General features: G+C 40.5%; 1 protein-coding gene across 3 annotated transcripts in view; it reads left to right on the top strand.

Annotated features, from left to right (window-relative positions):
- The window catches only part of PKHD1L1 (PKHD1 like 1), a 314,599-nt gene that overhangs the window by 129,574 nt on the left and 165,072 nt on the right, over positions 1 to 19,953 (top strand). For all 3 annotated transcript variants that reach the window (XR_015050730.1, XM_085852211.1, XM_085852212.1), the window contains exons 32-33: positions 2,260 to 2,392; positions 8,285 to 8,468. Coding sequence is in view for 2 of the 3 variants with exons in the window: in XM_085852211.1 (XP_085708337.1) it covers positions 2,260 to 2,392; positions 8,285 to 8,468 (317 nt within the window). In the remaining variant the exon portion in view is untranslated. The remainder of the gene's footprint in view (positions 1 to 2,259; positions 2,393 to 8,284; positions 8,469 to 19,953) is intronic.

The raw sequence follows: 19,953 nt of genomic DNA, 5'->3' as shown, positions 1-19,953 counted from the left end.
CACACAATTTTATACATCATGTGTATACACATGCACTTCACGAATTGTGAATGAAGGATAAGTAAATGGTAATCAGGTCGGATGGGGGAAACATCCTGAACTACAAAGACACTCAGGAGAGCACATACCACCACCACCACCACGTAATGCCTGATCCACGAGAACATATCGGGACCAATACATTTTTGAAACATCATGCTATACAGTACTAAATCGTTTTTGGCCCAATTTCTCAATGGTGCAGAATCGCTTTGAAAATTAAATAATTCTCTTATCCAGATATTTACCAAAAATGAATCAATTCATCCTTGTCACCACCTAACCTGTCCACCAAGTTTCGTCTGAATCCACCCACAACTTTTTGAGATATTATGGTATACTGTGCATCGGTTTAGCCCTATCTCCCAATGGTGAATAATCACTTAAAAAATTATCAGATCTAGATCCAGATCTTCTCCAAAGTTGAATCAATTCTTTCTTGTCACACACCCATGTCCACCAAGTTTCGTCTGAATCCGTGCACAACTTTTTGAGATATCATGCTTTATATCGTTTTTGGCCCTATTTCTCAATGGTGAAGAATCGCATAAAATTCTTGTCGTCAGATCCAGATCCGGATCTTCACCAAAATCTAATCAGTTCGTCTTTGTCACACATCCAACCTGTCCACAAAACTTCATCCGAATCCGTCCAGAACTTTTTGAGATATCCTGCACACAAACAGGCAAACAAACAAATAAACCAATGTCACCGACAGGGTGACCCGTATCTTGCCAAAAGGTGACCATGTGTGACTTCTTTAAGGTCACACTGAGGTGAACAGAGCTGCTATCCACCAGGAGCGACTCCTTGAGGAATATCTGCCTACGAGAGATTCCGATGAGAATCGTTCTACAGAGTAACCATGAAAAATATGCGTTTGCCTCATGACGTCATAATGTCTCAAGCTTGACATATCTAGAAAGCACTCATCGAGGTGTTCAATTTGAGCTACTACATGATATGGTTCCTAAAACTTGAAAATTTGACTTTGGGGTCAAATATGTTTGAGCTTAGGCGCTAACCATGAAGGTCAAGGCCAATCGCCACCAAAAACTAATCAGCTGAGCGCCAGACCATATACGACATTCCCATAAAGTTTGGAGATGATTCGATTAAAATTACTCAAAAAATAAGGGTTTCGTCGACCTCCATGATTTACCGCAAAGTGACCTTGACCTTTGACCTTGACCTTTATGTGTGCTGAAGGGTATTGTAATAATACTACGATATGTGTACCCACAAGAGTTTCCGATGACAATTGTGCTCTACAGAGTGATATAAAGGTGAAAAATCCAATGATTACAGACAAACAAACAAAAAAACTTACCAAGTAACAGATCTTGCAAAAACTTCCTTTTGGCAAGATAACAAACAGACAACCAAATGAAATTGCTCGTTGAGCAAGGAATTGCCGGAATAACTTTGTCATATCTCCAAGATCTCTGAAAAAACAAAAACCTGGAAATCAATTTGGTTCTTATATGTTGATAGTGCTACTGTTTAATGAGTTATAGCACTTAGTTTGGTCATGATCATAACTTGGAAGTCAATCGGACTTGAAATGGCGTTTTTATCGCAATTTGAAAGTTTTAACCCGACCCCCCTGACATTCCACCCCTGACCGCTAAGAAGCATGTTGGTGTGACACCACAATGAGACATATGGTTGGATGCAGTATTGGAAGATGCACATTTTGGATTTGGTTTGAAGTCGATATGACCATTTTAGTGGACGTTATTGTGAAAATAAGAATTTCGGTTTTTTGGTGACCTTGACCTTGACCTTTGACCTCGATTCACCAAAAATGACAAGTGTCTAAGTTGGACCATGGCCGATGTCTGTACCCAGATTGGTCATGACCACTGAAACGGTGTGGCTGCTACAGGGTAAACAAACAGACAGACAGACAAACACACAGAATGACACACACAACCGACCAACATTATTGCCGAAATCCGAAGGATTCCGGCAATGAACAAGCAGACAGAAAGGGTTGAAAACATAACCTCCTTCACCTTCAGTGGTGGAGGTAATTAGCATGGACTGACGTATGTATGTATGGAAAAGCCATAAACATAATCCCTCTAGCTGCTACTTCATCAGTTGAGGCATAAAAAAGTAGAAAAGGTGATCACACACACAGTTCGTGTTCCACTATTTCTGAGGAGATGTCTATGGTTTGTATGATTAGTCAAATCCTTCATTATTCCTCTTCAGGGTGAAGCAACGATAGTCAATGCCACTGCACGTTGCGGGAATATCTCGACAAAAAGTGCATCCTCATTCAAGTTCATCCCAGTGATTCCAGCTACCATAATTTCCGTGTCCCCCAGAAAATCCAGTGTTGCAGGTGAGAGCTGAGATTGAATTAATCTTGTCTTTCCTCCTTCCTACCTAACCCTCTCTTTCCGACCATTTTCTCCCTTTTCTCTTTTTCTCAACATTATATCTGTGTTCAGATAAAAACCTCTTAAAAGGGTCAAGAAAAATTGTTGTTGTCTTTCACTGCCTGTGGTTATTGTCTGAAGTTTTGATTCGGTTCATTGTTTGTGGAAGGTATAGTGCCGCAATGAATGTAGTGGAGCATGAATTGCAGTTGCCTTGAGGCAGCTGGTAGGTTTAAATGTAACGAATGTTTAAAAAGGAACTAAACATGTTGATTATATTATAATCCCGGAAGAAATGCCATCTGTAGTGGAATTGAAGGAGTAAATAAATTTTATTGGCATAAATGGCTGGAAGGACTAAAATCAAAGTACATGTAATTGGAATAAATGGAAAGAGTTAGGAAGTATCATGCATCCATCCATCCACCGGGGCCAAACTTTGTGCAGAGCGTTGGTGTTACTTTTGCAGTCTCCTTGGCTATTGGACACAATCCTGGACGGGTCACCACTCCGACGCAGTGTACCAGCATGCTGGAAATCATTTTGCTGATCTCAGAAGGATGACAGGTCGAGTTAACCCCACCTGGTATTAATTCAACAGCTGAGTGTGATTTGAACTCAGGATCCTCGGATCACAAGCCCACCACCCTAACCATTAAGCCAGCACCAGGCATGACGAATCACAACAAACAAGTATTTGCCAATGGTCATGGCAAGAGTGTATTTATCCTGCACAAGGCCAGATCTATTGTATGATCGTGCAGCTTGGGACCTGAGGATGGAAAAAAGAAAGAATCGAAAAAACAGAGATGCATATGTTAAGACAGATGTTTGGAATTATATTGAAAGATAAATGCAAGAATGAAGATCTGAGAAATACACGAAAACTTTTCAGTATAGAGATCGAATTGAGAATTGAAAAAGTGAAGACTGAGATGGTTCTGTCATGTACCTAGAAGTATAGAGAATGAACCTATTTAAAAGATAGTAAGTTTTGAAGCAAATGGAAAAAAAGACCAAGAGGCATGTCAAAAAAGACATGGCAGGAGGATATGAAAGGTGACATGAAAAGATTGGGTCTGAAGAAAGAAGATGCAAATGAAAGAGCCAAATGGAGATGTGCCATCAATCTACCAACCCCCTAAAATAGGGGGAAAGGTCGTTAAATTAATATCAATATGATGATGATAATGCCTGTGTGAAGTCATATAAACTGTTCAAATTGCACTTATTCCCTTTGGTTTGGTTGTATGAAGTGAACCCTGACTTAATTAAATGAGGGAGAGGGAGATGGGGTGGGTGGGAGCATCCTCATTATTGCTGCTGTTCATTGTAGCCGTTCCATTGGAAGCTGTCATAACTCAGCCAGGTCATCTCACTTTGAATGAATGTTTGAAGGAAGATTTCTTCATCATGCTGTCGCAACAGTGTGGAAAATATAAGAAACTAGAAAGTAGAACTTGATTTGAATGGATTCAGGGATATGCCTTTGTTAAATGTCAACCCACTGTTACATTTTATCTTATTTAAAGGTCACATTAAAAATTAAAGGTTGAGAGAGAGAGAGAGACAGAGACGGACAACAATATCAGATCCTTCTAACTCGAGTTATGGTCTGCAAAATTATTTTCAAAAGGTGCATGACCTTTGACCTTTGATCTATTCAATCTAAAATTGAATCGGTTCATACTTTGTCAAGTACGGGTGAAATCTCTTGAGTGGTTCAGAAGTTAATGCAGTAACACAGCTCTTAAATTTAAGGGAACTTGACCTTAGTGCCTTTGACCTTTTGAGCCCAAAATTTAATCGGTTCTTACTTTTATTACAGTCAATAGTTATAACATGTTTGGTCAAAATCCATTCCGTGGTTCACAAGTTATCGCGGTAACTCAAATCTGCTATTTTCAACTGAAGGTTACATAACATTTGACCCTTTGAACCCCAAATCTATTTCGTTCATCTTTGCATCATAATGCACCTCTGTACCAAGTTTGGTTTTAAAAAAAAATTCCTTCAGTGGTTAACAAGTTATCATGATAACAAAAATTGATCATGGACGGATATTCGAATGGACGAACAGTCAGATGGACAACCCAAAAATTTAATGCTACTTCAGCAACAGAGGCATAAAACAAAATCCTATTCAAAGCTAATATTCTCATTATTTTACTCTCTGGCTTGATGAAGATTATTCTGCAGCATAAATGCTTTTCACACTTTTTGATGGCCTGGAATTATATAAATTTGCATTGGATTCTTGATGCAGCAGCCGGGAGTTGCTCATTTCGCCACACAGATAGGGCAGAGTGGAATTGTTTCACTTTGCAATGTCTTGGCAAATTATTCATTTTCTGTATCGCAGGTGTCTTTGTTTGAGCTTTAAAATTGATCTTTCAAAAAAGTATTTTGTGGTTCATTTTACTGAAATGCTAGTTTGTCATTATAATTTGCAAGTGATCACTGTATTTATTGCATATTGTACCAAATTACAGTAGTTGTACCAGGACACTACCGTATAACCCATCATTGTATTCCAATCTTTTTACATCAGTTCTGAAATCACCTGAAGTTGGGGGTTTTTTAACTTAATTTTTTTTAAAGTTACCTTAAGCGAATAAAGGAGCATGTACACGTACCCTATATACAAGACGAAGGCATTTTGTAGATATCAGTGTACTTTTACATAAATTACAAGGACAGTAGACAATTGATAAACATTTGGTATATGGAATTTGAACTTTGGTTCCCCTTCTCATCAGCCAGTTGTGGTTCAGATAGAAACAATAATCAGATGGCAACTCAAACTCCTGGGTCTTACTATCAGCCATGATCTTTCTTTGGCAAATCACATTTCAAAGTTGGCCTCCAAAGCCAGTCGCTGACTGTAACTCCTGTGTCATACAAAGTCCTTTCTTGGCACACCCACCTACAAGCTCTCCATCTGCAGCTTGATGGAGTACTGCTCTCCCTTCTTGGCTGGCACCCCTGCCTCACACTTTGCTCAGCTTGATGCCAGAGAATGCCCTCCTCCCCAGTCCCAATCCCATTTCCTTACAAATTTCCAGTTTTTTTTCTTCCTGAGAATTTGCTTCTGTATCCATGTTGTCTACCCCATGCACCCTTCCCTACCCCTCAATCCTCCCCACATCCATTATTTGTCCAAGACTCCCTCTATTTCCATTCAGCCTTGCTGTTGGCGTTTCCCCCCTCTCTCTGCTGTCCCTTTTGTTCTGTTGCATCCTCATGTGTTCAGTGTTTTAACTCTTCTCCGAGCCTTAAATCTGTATCCACATTTTAACAATAATACCAGGCCAATCCAAGAATACTTGACTAAAAGTGCAATGTAAGCTTGTATCGTGAAAGTGCACCTGGCTTTTATGCTTCATAAAAATGTTGAGGAACAAAAAGGAAATTTAACCCATTGGGTTGCACAATCCTCAACTATAAGCTTTTGTTGTAATGCAAGTCATACAGAACTAGAATGGCCACTCAGTAGAATGCATACTCGGTGGAGTGCTGCCAGGCTGATTCACCTCCGCCCTCGAAGATGGACGGAGGTTACTGTTTTCACCCCTTTCTGTTTGTTTGTTTGTTTGTTTGTTTGTTTGTGAACAGTATTACGGAAAAACTCCAGGACGGATTTTTACGAAACTTGGTGGGGGGATTAGGTATGGTCCACGGATCATGCCATTAGATTTTGGACTTGGTCCAAAGTCCAATATGGCCGCTATGGCGGCCATTTTGAAAAAATATTTGAATTTTTGTTTTTGCATTTCTACATGTTTTAAGTGATTTCAAACCCAAAAATAAATAAATTTGTTAGAGAAAAAAAAACTAATTTTGCAACTTTTTTTTTCAAAAAAATTTCGATTTTATTTTTTTGGCATTTCTACATGCGCGTCGATCTACTTTAGTTTATTCAATCGTGGTTCAGTAGTCTGATCCGTTTTGACCTACAATGAATAGGATATCAGGTTCACTTAAGTGACCCAGCAGTATTGGCGGCGGAGGTTTTGCACTCTACCGAGTGCTCCCCCTCTAGTTAACCTCCGCCATCGAAGATCGGAGGTTATTGTTTTCACCCCTTTCTGTTTGTTTGTTTGTTTGTGAACAGTATTACGGAAAAACTCCTCGACGGATTTTGACGAAACTTGGTGGGGGGATTAGCTATGGTCCAAGGATCATGCCATTAGATTTTGGACTTGGTCCAAAATCCAATATGGCCGCTATGGCGGCCATTTTGAAGAAATATTAGAATTTTTTTTTTTTGCATTTCTTCATGTTTTAAGTAATTTTCACCCCCCCCCAAAAAAAATTGTTTAAGAAAAAAAAAATTTTGCAACTTTTTTTTCAACAAAATTTCGATTTTTAACCTCCGCCATCTTCGAAGATGGATGGAGATTACTGTTTTCACCCCTTTCTGTTTGTTTGTTTGTTTGTTTGTGAACAGTATTACGGAAAAACTCCTCGACGGATTTCGACGAAACTTGGTGGGGGGGGGGTTAGGTATGATCCAAGGATCATGCCATTAAATTTTGGACGTGGTCCCCCCCCCCAAAAAACCAAAAATTGTTAGAGAAAAAAAAATTTTTTTTTTGCATTTCTACATGTTTTAAGTGATTTCCAACCCCCCCAAATTTTTTTTACCCCCCCCCCCAAAAAATATAGAAAAAATATTTTTTTGCATTTCTACATGTTTTAAGTGAATTCCAACCATCCCACCCAAAAAATTGTTACCCCCCCAAAAAAAGAATTTTTTTTTGCATTTCTACATGTTTTAAGTGATTTCCAACCCCCCCCAAAATAATTGTAAGAGAAAAAAAAAATTTGCAACTTTTTTTCAACAAAATTTCGATTTTTTTTGCATTTTTACATGCTTTAAGTGATTTCCAACCCCCCCCCCCCCAAAAAAAAAAATGGAGAAAAGAACTATAACTCTGTCAGCACTGTTGACATATTTATTAATGAATAAGATATAAGGTTCACTTGAGTGACCCAGCAGTATTGGCGGCGGAGGTTTTGCACTCTCCCGAGTGCTCCCACTCTAATTTTTTTTTGCATTTCTACATGTTATAAGTGATTTCCAACAAAAACATGCCAAAATTATAATTGCGGCTGATTTTGGAACTTCAGGTGGATATACCCACGTAAAATCAATTTCTGTCTCAAGGAATCTCGTTATGATGAATGAATTGAGTATGTAAAAGTTAAAAGTAAAAGGGAAAGTTGCAAACTATAACTCTGTGAGCACTGTTGATGTCAAATTGAATGAATAGGATATCAGGTTCACTTGAGTGACCTAGCAGTATTGGCGGCGGAGGTTTTGCACTCTACCGAGTGCTCCCCCTCAAGTTAATTTATGTTTTGTATCCCACTGATAAGCCAAATCTGGATTCAGACCTGAACTAAAATTTAATCGATTCAGATCTTCACCAAAATCGAATCAATTCTTCCTTGTTACATGCCCAACCTGCCCACCAAATTTCGCCCGAAACCGTTCACAACTTTTGGAGATATCCTTTTCACAAACAAACAAACAGACATATAGACATACAGGCGTGAAAACATCACCTCCATCTACCTTCGGTGGTGAAAACACAACCTCCATTCGACATGGATTTTACATCCTCTTTGGTAATATTACCATAGCAAGAACATTTTACAAACAAACAAGTTGTTTTTTTCATGTTTCAAAAATGTATGTATATATATATATATATATATATATATATATATATATATATATATATATATATATATATATATATATATATATATATATATACCGATAAGGTGGTTGGAAGATAGTCTTTCTTTGGATAGTCATGTCTTAGATACTGTGTTTTTTCATTCAGGTGGAGGAAATCTCACTTTGATGGGTGTCGGGTTTGGAGAAGATGGGGCAGTGACCGTTGGAGATGCAGCTTGCCCTGTGCTGGTTTGGTCCAATGAGAGTGTGATATGTCAACTGCCAAGTCTTCCTCCAGGCCTCCATGTGGCTCACCTCTCCATTGGCCTGAATGGCTATGCAAAAACTGCGTACGAATGGGAAATCTAAGGAGTTAGAAATACACTGAAACAAAAGACCATAAAATTATGGAAAGCTTCATGGTACATAAGTTCTGGTAACTTGCAAGATAACGGGGCAGCCTGTAATCTCCTTTCTTTGTAAGTTCCTGCAAAAACTCTAAATGAGAAAAACCTGAAATAAACACCATGTACATTACTTGAACAGCAAGTTGGCAGCAAGGAACCACACTGCAACCACAGTAATTTCTCGGTGTCAGTCTTTACAGATCAATTACAATTTTCCCCAAGCAAGTTTTAATAAACGTTTTGAACAGTCATGTAAATCAAATCCAAAGACAACGAAGCGAAGTAATAACTTAAGCCACTGTGCAATTGGACCTTATACATTAGAAACAGACTCCACACGATGACAAAGGGCGGAGGAGCTCCTTGTGAGCCAAGGGCCATCCATATCTAATGCCAAACTGTGTCTGCGGACGTCCTCCAGCAGTTAAGTTACTTTTTTTAGCAGGTTAGTGACAGGATTTGCACTCCGGCCACCATAAAACCCTCTATTCCACAAAACATACCAACAGCACAAAAAAATCTGAAAACCCACTCTATGAGAGTACCTCCTGTTCAGCTGCCCTTTGCAGGGCAGCTCACCAAATGATGGGATTGCGGCAAAGCCATTGGGACCCCCAATCTTTGGTGATAGAAAGGAAACCACGGGGTAACCTTCCCAGGTCAGATTTTGGTAGTGCTTGTCAGAGTGGTGCTGAGGTGTCGTCCACTAGACAGTGATCTCCTTGGGTTAACCTGAGGTGGCCCCTTCAGGTGGGTGCTTGGAATGTCCTATCCCTAAGAGAGGATGATCACCTGTCTCTGTTATCATTTGAGCTCAAGTGTTGGGACATCGGTATTGCAGCACTCTCTGAGGTTCGGAGACCGGATTGCGGTGAGATCATGGAGGGTGGTTACACCTACTATTGGTCTGGTCTCTCTGATGGTTACCATGCCCAGGGAGTTGCTGTAGCTGTGTCCAAGAAGCTGACTCCAAAGATAATTGAGGTAACACCGGTCAACGAGCGTAATTATGCGACTAAGGATTCGTCATTTCACTCCTAAGGTGTCATTTCCCTGGTCTCTGTGTATGCTCCGACTGAGGCGAGTGATCTCACCATGAAGGATGCATTCTATGTCACGCTCGAGTCTGTGGTTGATCAGTGCCCCAGACGAGATACTCTTCTAGTCTTGGGGGATTTCAATGCATCGACTGGAACTCATAGGGATGGTTATGAGACGTCTTGGTTCCCATAGGTGTGGAACTGTCAACCAGAATAACACTATGTTCCTTCACTTTGCAAGAAGTCTTGGACTTAGGGTGGCTGGTCAAAGGCTTCAACTCCCACAGACGCATCGCTGGATTTGGTATTCCAGTACTGGTGGTGTGGCAAAGGAGATCGACCATGTGCTCATTGATGATCGCTGGAGGATGATCCAGAACTGCAGGGTCTACCGGAGTGCTCAGTTCCTCAATACTGACCACAGGCTTGTTGTAGCAACTCTGAAGTTACAGCTTAAATCCGGGAGAATGGTACCATCCCAGCCTAGGCTGTATGTTGGCAAGTTCAAGTATGAGAGGGTCGCTGAGGAGTTTGCAAACAGACCGAGTGGGGATTTGGGGTGTCTGGGTGCTTTGGGGGATTCTGAAGAGTTGTGGAATGCCTTCAAGACCACAGTCCTTGATGTTGCCGATGGATGTCTTGGAACTCATCGTCGGGCGAAAAATAATTTTGTCGCTCAAGGAAGACTGGAAACCATTGACTAGAGTCACAGGGCCAGGCTGAATGGCACAGTTGAGCTGTTCAGGGAGCGAAGGCATAAAACTGTACGTGCACTAAGTGTGGACAAGGAGGCCTGTGTGCGAGGGATCTGTGAGGGGGTAGAGCATCACCTGTGGTCAAGTGATTCTCGTCCTGCTTACAGGGGAATTTGTGCATTGCGTTCATCCAAGCCCATCCCTTGGTGTACTGCATTTAGAGCAGAGTGTGGGAGGCTTTGACAGAGGATTCCGAAGTGAAGGCCCGCTGGGCCAATTACTGAGAGCGGCTGTACAAGGCTGATCCAACAGCTGTCGAGTTGGATGGCAAGGGTGTTACTATCTCGATTGCTGGCCTCCACCAACTGTAGTCCACCTTAATTTGTGGAAACACAGACTGCGTTGAACCGGTTGAAATGGGGGTAAAGCTCCTGGGATCTGTGGCATCCATGCTGAACTTCTCAAGGCTGGTGGAAATGCTGTATTCATGTCGTTGCATAGAGTTGTTTGCTCTGCCTGGAACACAGGCATCATCCCAACTGACTGGAAGAGGGGCCTTGTTGTCCCTCTCTGGAAAGGGAAGGGTGATCTCCAGGACTTCAACAACTTCCGAGGGGTGACGCTGCTCTCAGTGCCGGGCAATGTCTTTACTTGGATAATTTTTGATAGGGTTCGCCACCATCTGCTTGAGCACCATCATCCAGAGCACTCAGGCTTTACACCAAAGATGTCAATGATTGACTGTATTCTTGCTCTCCGTGTCCTCACCGAACACAGACGAGAGTTTCGGCAGGGGTTGCTTGCAGCCTATGTTGATCTCTGTAAAGCGTTTGATTCAGTGAATCGGGATGTCCTCTGGAGGATTCTTGGTCTCCACGGGGTGCCACCAAAACTGATCAATCTGATGTCTGAACTATACTCCTGGACTGAGAATGCTGTGAGATGTGGTGACACCATCTCTGACTTATTATTTCCAGTTGTTCCTGGAGTTTGTCAGGGGTGTGTACTGGCCCCCACAATTTTCATTGCTTGTATGGACCGTATTCTGGGGAGGATGTTGGAGAGATCAAGCTGTGGTGCATCATTTGGGAATGTCAAGATCTCTGACCTTGATTTCGCAGATGATGCAGTCATCTTTGCGGAGACTCTAGGTATCCTTTTCACGGCCTTCATGGTGCTGAAGGAGGAGTCAGAGCCCCTGGAATTATGGGGTTCCTGGGTCAAATCTAAGATACAGGCTTTCAATGACATCTTGGATGCTGCTATCCTGTCTGTACCTGTTTGTGGTGAGGTTGTTGAGGTCATGGAGAGATTCATGTATCTTAGCAGTGATATTTATGTCTCTGCTGGCTGTGAGCCAGAGGTCAACAGATGTCTGTGTCAGGCCTGGGGAGTCATGGATTCACTGGATCATGTGGTGTAGCCATCCCGGTACCTGTGCGGGAGGACAAAAGTCCGAGTCTTCAGGTCCTTGGTGTTTACAATCTTGCTGTATGGATGTGAAACTTGGACTCTGACCAGGGATCTGAGATGGAGACTTTATTCCTTTGGTACCAGGTCTCTTTTTGGAGAATCCTTGGCTATCGCTGGTCAGACTTTGTGTCCAACGAGCGGTTGCTGAGAGAGACTCAAATGTGACTCGTTACCTGCATAGTCAGTGAGCATCAGCTGCGGCTGTATGGACATGTTGCTCGTTTTCCTGACGCTGATCCTGCTCACCATATTCTCTCAGCGAGGGAACCTCTTGAGTCGAGGAGGCCAATGGTCTGATTTCATGCCTTGTGGTTGCAGCAGGTTGATCAGCATATCAAGAAGATGGGGGCTGGGCCAGGCATCTGCCTGGGAGATGGCCAGACGGAGATCCCTGCAGTTCTGGCGTAAAGTGGACGCAGCGACGTGCTGCTCCGGCACATGCTCCCATACCTGACCTGACCTGACTATGACCTTTAGGCTGGGAGGAAAAATAACTGTTTTCCTCTCATCTCTGAAGTGTGACCAATTTATTGTGTAAACGTCATGAAAAGAAATGTGGTGAAACTGCATGCATGTGTAAATAGTTTTTGCATATCACACCTACATCTCTACCCAAGCATACTCTAAGTCCTCCGACTGCACGTGAAGTATTGAAATGTATTGCTCCCAGCCAGAAGCCATTCTTACAGATGGGTTAATTCCCCCAGAATTATGGGTTGGGTGATTTGTAATACCCATCTCCATCATCAGGAACGGCATTATACAATACACACTTTTACATGGAGAGAATTGGGGTCTTCCCCTCACCACGAGCACCCAGAAGTGTTTTTTGTTTTTTCTCCCAAAGCCCTAAAAGCCTTCCCGTGCACACCACAAATTTGAAACTCATTCCATGCTGCGGTGCAGGAGTGCAATGAAGTCAAACACACAAACTAACTTGAGGGGGAGCACTCGGTAGAGTGCAAAACCTCCGCCGCCAATACTCCTAGGTCACTCAAGTGAACCTGATATCCTATTTATTCAATTTGACGTCAACAGTGCTCACAGAGTTATAGTTTGCAACTTTCCCTTTTACTTTTAACTTTTATATCCTCAATTCATTCGTCATAACAAGATTCCTTGAGACAGAAATTGATTTAACGTGGGTATATCCACCTGAAGTTCCAAAATCAGCCGCAATTATAATTTTGGCATGTTTTTTGTTGGAAATCACTTATAACATGTAGAAATGCAAAAAAAAAAAAATCGAAATTTTGTTGAAAAAAATTAGCAGGAATTTTTTTTTTCTCTAACAATTTTTTTGGGGGTGGGGGTTGGAAACCACTTAAAACATGGAGAAATGCAAAAATAAAGAAATCGAAATTTTGTTGAAAAAAAAGTTGCAAAATTTTTTTTATCTCTTACAAATTTTTTTTTGAGGGGGGGGTTAGAAATCACTGAAAACATGTAGAAATGCAAAACAAAAAAAAATTCAAATATTTTTTCAAACTGGTCGCCAAAGCGGCCATATTGTATTTTGGACCAAGTCCAAAATCTAATGGCATGATCCTTGGACCATACCTAATCCCCCCACCAAGTTTCGTCGAAATCCGTCGAGGAGTTTTTCCGTAATACTGTTCACAAACAAACAAACAAACAAACAAACAGAAAGGGGTGAAAACGGTAACCTCCGATCTTCGATGGCGGATGTTAATAAACAAACAAAACAATCGATTAGTACAACAGAATTTAAATATGCATTTTAATAAAATGGACATTATCAAAACTTTTCGACTTGCACTCTTTTGGATAAAACCACATGCAAATGAAGAAGAAGCACCAAACTCTCACTTATATAGTTAAAAATTTAATGTCCTCATTGTTGATTAGTTGAGAGCAAGAAAGGACGGGATAACCTGATTGGTGGAACCATAGAGCATCATGAATAATGAGTGGGCGAAGATGAATCACCAAGAACCGCTGGGAACGTAATGCTAATTAGTTGAGGGCTAGTTGGGGGGGGAGGAGGTGGGGGTGGGGGAGGGGTGGTTTTCATGATGACTCAACGTTGAACGTGGTACAGTTGTCACACAGTCAAGCCATCGTAGTCAAAATAGATATAAAGTTCAGACAAATTCTTTCTATCTACAATGAATTGGATAGGTTGACCTGATGAATGTGGCCTCCATTGCACGAAGTGAGCTAAACTGTGTCCTCCACTCTGGATTTTAAACCAGCCAATACGATGTTGCTCTGCACACTGAGGAATATTCAGTAAATGGTCACCAACTGCAGAAGCACAGGGAATAGTTGTCAAACTGTGTATATTCTTACAAGCCCGAGTTGGTTGTCTCCGTTCTGTTGAATGACCCCGTCTGATCCCCAAAGGAACGTGTTGTTCAATGCGATCGTTCAATCTGAAAGATGTGCGGCCCACATACCGAGAATCACACTGGCATTGAAATTCATAAATAATCTTACTTGCATAAGAGACAAGCAGAATGTCTTTTTGGACTGAAGGAAGCAACCGGTGGGCAGTGAAAATCACTCGTAGTTGAACAGCATAGTAAGAAAGGGACACTCTCGAAGATCTGGTTTTCAAACCGTTGAGACATTTTGCCTTTCCAAGGTAGACGTTGGTATACCGAGCATTTACCAGGTCCGATTATAATCGGATAATTATCCGATTATTGGATTCTTTGGTTGGTTCAGGAATTTGTATATCTATATTAATATTTCGGCACGTCCCTTTCTTTGTTCCACCATCAGATTTTTGTTATTGCATGAAATGAAACAAGATTTGGCACATATACTAATGATATTATTGTCTTCCTTTAAAAGGCCCCTCAAAATTCGTTTTGATGCATTTTCACAAACTCCAACGGATTCCATTCAAATTCGGTACGATTATGGCTTTTGGTCCAACTTCGGTCATTGGCTATAAATTTTTTCCAAAACACTTCCGATTTTCGAAAAAATCGATAAATCGATATCCCTTATGGGATTTTCCATTCAAATCCACTCAAGTTTAAGGCCGAGGGGGGACGCAAATTTCCACTTTGCCCCGGGCGCTGTTTACCTCGCTACACCAAGCTGTTAGGGTTAGGGTTAGCTACCCTAACCCTAACCCTAACAGCTAACAGCTAACCCTAACCCTAACTGCAACCCTAACCCTAACTGCTAACCCTAACCCCTAACCCTAACCCTAACCGCTAACAGCTATTCAGGAAATTTGCAAGAAAGCCCGGGCAACGCCAGGCTTTATTACTAGCCCGATCAACGCCGGGCATTACTACTTGTATGTATGTATATATATGTATGTATGTATATATGTATGTATGTATATATACATATATATATATATATATATATATATATATATATATATATATATATATATATATATATATATATATATATTGATGATCTGTTCAGGATACCCATTATCAAGAAGAATAGTCTTGATGGTCTCAATTTCAGCATAGAATTTATCTGTTGATCAGATCTTTCTTGCTCTATCGACCAAGAGACCAATCAATCCAATCTTGTACCAAGAGGAACTGTAAGAGTCCCACCTAGTATACTGTCCGGTAAAAGTAGACTTTTGGTAGACTGTGGCTTTACAAGCGTCGGCCAATTTCTCAACTTTGACGTCCAAGAAGGGAAGTACGCCGGAGTGTTCCATCTCTCAGGTGAACTCTCGGGATGGATGGAGAGGGTTCAGGAATATAAAGAAGACTACATGCTGAGGTTGACTCGAAGACAGCAAAGATGTCATCCACATACTGATAATTATCATTATAATAATATTATATAATATTATATTATAATAGATAATTATATTATAATAGATGGAAGGGGGTTGAACCCCATGATATGGATCTGCTAAGGCAAGGTTTTCACAATAACCTTCAAAGATGTTTGCCAAGTCTGGGCTGAGAGGAGATCCCATCGCAACACCATCGATTTGAGCATACATTGAATCACTGAAACTGAACTTGACAGAATGGGTCACCATATTCATTAATTCAAGAAGACAGACTCAGAGATCGGTGGAGGTGTCAGGTCACTATGATATAGAAGTTGTGCACAGATTTCGATTACTTCTGTCAGTGAGACATTCGTGAATAGACTGGCTATTTCATATGAGCACATTGTGGGATTCTCGTTTAGGTGCGTGATGGACCATATGGCATTGGCGAAGGTGAAGGAATCCGCAATGACATGTTCTGAGATATTGTGCAGTGCTGGTTGCAATAGTTCACATAACCATCTGGTGAGTTCATGCTGTGCAGATCCAGTCATTAAAAGGATCGGCCCTGGAGGAACACTATCTTTATGAGTCTTTAGCAGACCATACATCCTAGGTCTTTGCGATCCGACAGGTCTAATTGTGTTGTAAACCTCCTTCGAGAGGTCTCCTCGTTTGCAGAGTTGCAATAGTGTTTTTGCCATTTGTTTCTCCAAACAAGATGCATGGTGGTCACCTTCAGTTGTGACCTTTGTTGCAAACAATGTAACGACAGACGAAAATCAAGTCAAACAGAGACAAGAACCCATGTTCGATGTTCCATGCATGGTGAAGATCGTGGCGGAGAATGACCAGTCTGCGGTTTGTCCTGTTAATTTCATCCTCCATAAACATACGTCCGACTGTTCAACTTCCAGTGAGATGAGAATTCTGGATCCTTTTTCCGATATCAACTGGAAACACCCTGTAATGAATACATGTCCTCAGGAACGCATGAGACAAGATGGTGGTTCATAGCTTTCCTTTCACCATTTACTGAATAATCCTCAGTGTGCAGAGCAGTATTGTCATGGCTGGTTTAAAATCCTGAGTCGAGGCCGCAGTTTAGCTCACCTTCGTGCAATGGAGGCCACATTCATCAGGTCAATCAATCCCATTCTTTGTAGACAGAATTTGTCCGAACTTTCTATCGATTTTGACGACAATGGCTTCACTGTATGACAACTGCACCACAGTCAATGTAGAGTCATCATGAAAACCACCCCCACTATCCTTCAGCCAATTAACATCTCTGTCTATTCATTATTCATGATGGTTCATTTCCACCTACTCACTCATTATTCATGATGGTTTATTTCTACCAAGTTACTTATTATTCATGATAGTTCATTTCTACCAACTCACTTATTATCCATGATGGTTCATTTCAACCAACTCACTTATTATCCATGATGGTTCATTTCTACCAACTCACTTATTATCCATGATGGTTCATTTCTACCAACTCACTTATTATCCATGATGGTTCATTTCTTCCTACTCACTCACTATTCATGATGGTTCATTTCCACCTACTCACTCATTATTCATGATGGTTCATTTCCACCTACTCACTCATTATTCATGATGGTTCATTTCCACCTACTCACTCATTATTCATGATCGTTCATTTCTTCCTACTCGCTCACTATTCATGATGGTTCATTTCCACCTACTCACTCATTATTCATGATGGTTCATTTCCACCTACTCACTCATTATTCATGATGGTTCATTTCCACCTACTCACTCATTATTCATGATGGTTCATTTCCACCCACTCACTCATTATTCATGATGGTTCATTTCCACCCACTCACTCATTATTCATGATGGTTCATTTCCACCTACTCACTCATTATTCATGATGGTTCATTTCCACCTACTCACTCATTATTCATGATGGTTTATTTCTACCAAGTTACTTATTATTCATGATAGTTCATTTCTACCAACTCACTTATTATCCATGATGGTTCATTTCTACCAACTCACTTATTATCCATGATGGTTCATTTCTACCAACTCACTTATTATCCATGATGGTTCATTTCTACCAACTCACTTATTATCCATGATGGTTCATTTCTTCCTACTCACTCACTATTCATGATAGTTCATTTCCACCTACTCACTCATTATTCATGATGGTTCATTTCCACCTACTCACTCATTATTCATGATGGTTCATTTCTTCCTACTCACTCACTATTCATGATGGTTCATTTCCACCTACTCAGTCATTATTCATGATGGTTCATTTCCACCTACTCACTCATTATTCATGATGGTTCATTTCTTCCTACTCACTCACTATTCATGATGGTTCATTTCCACCTACTCAGTCATTATTCATGATGGTTCATTTCCACCCACTCACTCATTATTCATGATGGTTCATTTCCACCCACTCACTCATTATTCATGATGGTTCATTTCCACCTACTCACTCATTATTCATGATGGTTCATTTCCACCTACTCACTCATTATTCATGATGGTTCATTTCCACCCACTCACTCATTATTCATGATGGTTCATTTCCACCTACTCACTCATTATTCATGATGGTTCATTTCCACTGACTCACTCATTATTCATGATGGTTCATTTCCACCTACTCACTTATTATTCATGATGGTTCATTTCCACCTACTCACTTATTATTCATGATGGTTCATTTCCACCTACTCACTTATTATTCATGATGGTTCATTTCCACCGACTCACTCATTATTCATGATGGTTCTTTTCCACCTCCTCACTTATTATTCATGATGGTTCATTTCCACCTGCTCACTCATTATTCATGATGGTTCTTTTCCACCTACTCACTCATTATTCATGATGGTTCTTTTCCACCTACTCACTTAATATTCATGATGGTTCATTTCCACCGACTCACTCATTATTCATGATGGTTCTTTTCCACCTACTCACTTATTATTCATGATGGTTCATTTCCACCTACTCACTCATTATTCATGATGGTTCTTTTCCACCTACTCACTTATTATTCATGATGGTTCATTTCCACCTACTCACTCATTATTCATGATGGTTCATTTCCACCCACTCACTCATTATTCATGATGGTTCATTTCCACCCACTCACTCATTATTCATGATGGTTCATTTCCACCGACTCACTCATTATTCATGATGGTTCATTTCCACCTACTCACTTATTATTCATGATGGTTCATTTCCACCCACTCACTCATTATTCATGATGGTTCATTTCCACCCACTCACTCATTATTCATGATGGTTCATTTCCACCTACTCCCTTATTATTCATGATGGTTCATTTCCACCTACTCACTTATTATTCATGATGGTTCATTTCCACCCACTCACTCATTATTCATGATGGTTCATTTCCACCGACTCACTCATTATTCATGATGGTTCATTTCCACCCACTCACTCATTATTCATGATGGTTCATTTCCACCTACTCACTCATTATTCATGATGGTTCATTTCCACCTACTCACTCATTATTCATGATGGTTTATTTCTACCAAGTTACTTATTATTCATGATAGTTCATTTCTACCAACTCACTTATTATCCATGATGGTTCATTTCTACCAACTCACTTATTATCCATGATGGTTCATTTCTACCAACTCACTTATTATCCATGATGGTTCATTTCTACCAACTCACTTATTATCCATGATGGTTCATTTCTTCCTACTCACTCACTATTCATGATGGTTCATTTCCACCTACTCACTCATTATTCATGATGGTTCATTTCCACCTACTCACTCATTATTCATGATGGTTCATTTCCACCCACTCACTCATTATTCATGATGGTTCATTTCCACCTACTCACTCATTATTCATGATGGTTCATTTCCACCCACTCACTCATTATTCATGATGGTTCATTTCCACCTACTCACTCATTATTCATGATGGTTCTTTTCCACCTACTCACTTATTATTCATGATGGTTCATTTCCACCTACTCACTCATTATTCATGATGGTTCATTTCCACCGACTCACTCATTATTCATGATGGTTCTTTTCTACCTACTCACTTATTATTCATGATGGTTCATTTCCACCTACTCACTCATTATTCATGATGGTTCTTTTCCACCTACTCACTTATTATTCATGATGGTTCATTTCCACCTACTCACTCATTATTCGTGATGGTTCATTCCACCGACTCGCTCATTATTCATGATGGTTCATTTCTACCTACTCACTCATTATTCATGATGGTTCATTTCCACCTACTCACTCATTATTCATGATGGTTTATTTCTACCAAGTTACTTATTATTCATGATAGTTCATTTCTACCAACTCACTTATTATCCATGATGGTTCATTTCTACCAACTCACTTATTATCCATGATGGTTCATTTCTACCAACTCACTTATTATCCATGATGGTTCATTTCTACCAACTCACTTATTAT

This window comes from Eptatretus burgeri, chromosome 13, assembly GCF_056783735.1.
Source record: "Eptatretus burgeri isolate ZD-2024b chromosome 13, Ebu_testis_v1, whole genome shotgun sequence".
Taxonomy (NCBI): domain Eukaryota; kingdom Metazoa; phylum Chordata; class Myxini; order Myxiniformes; family Myxinidae; genus Eptatretus; species Eptatretus burgeri.
The sequence above is the reverse complement of the archived record's forward strand: the minus strand, read 5'-3'. Positions and strand labels throughout refer to the sequence as shown.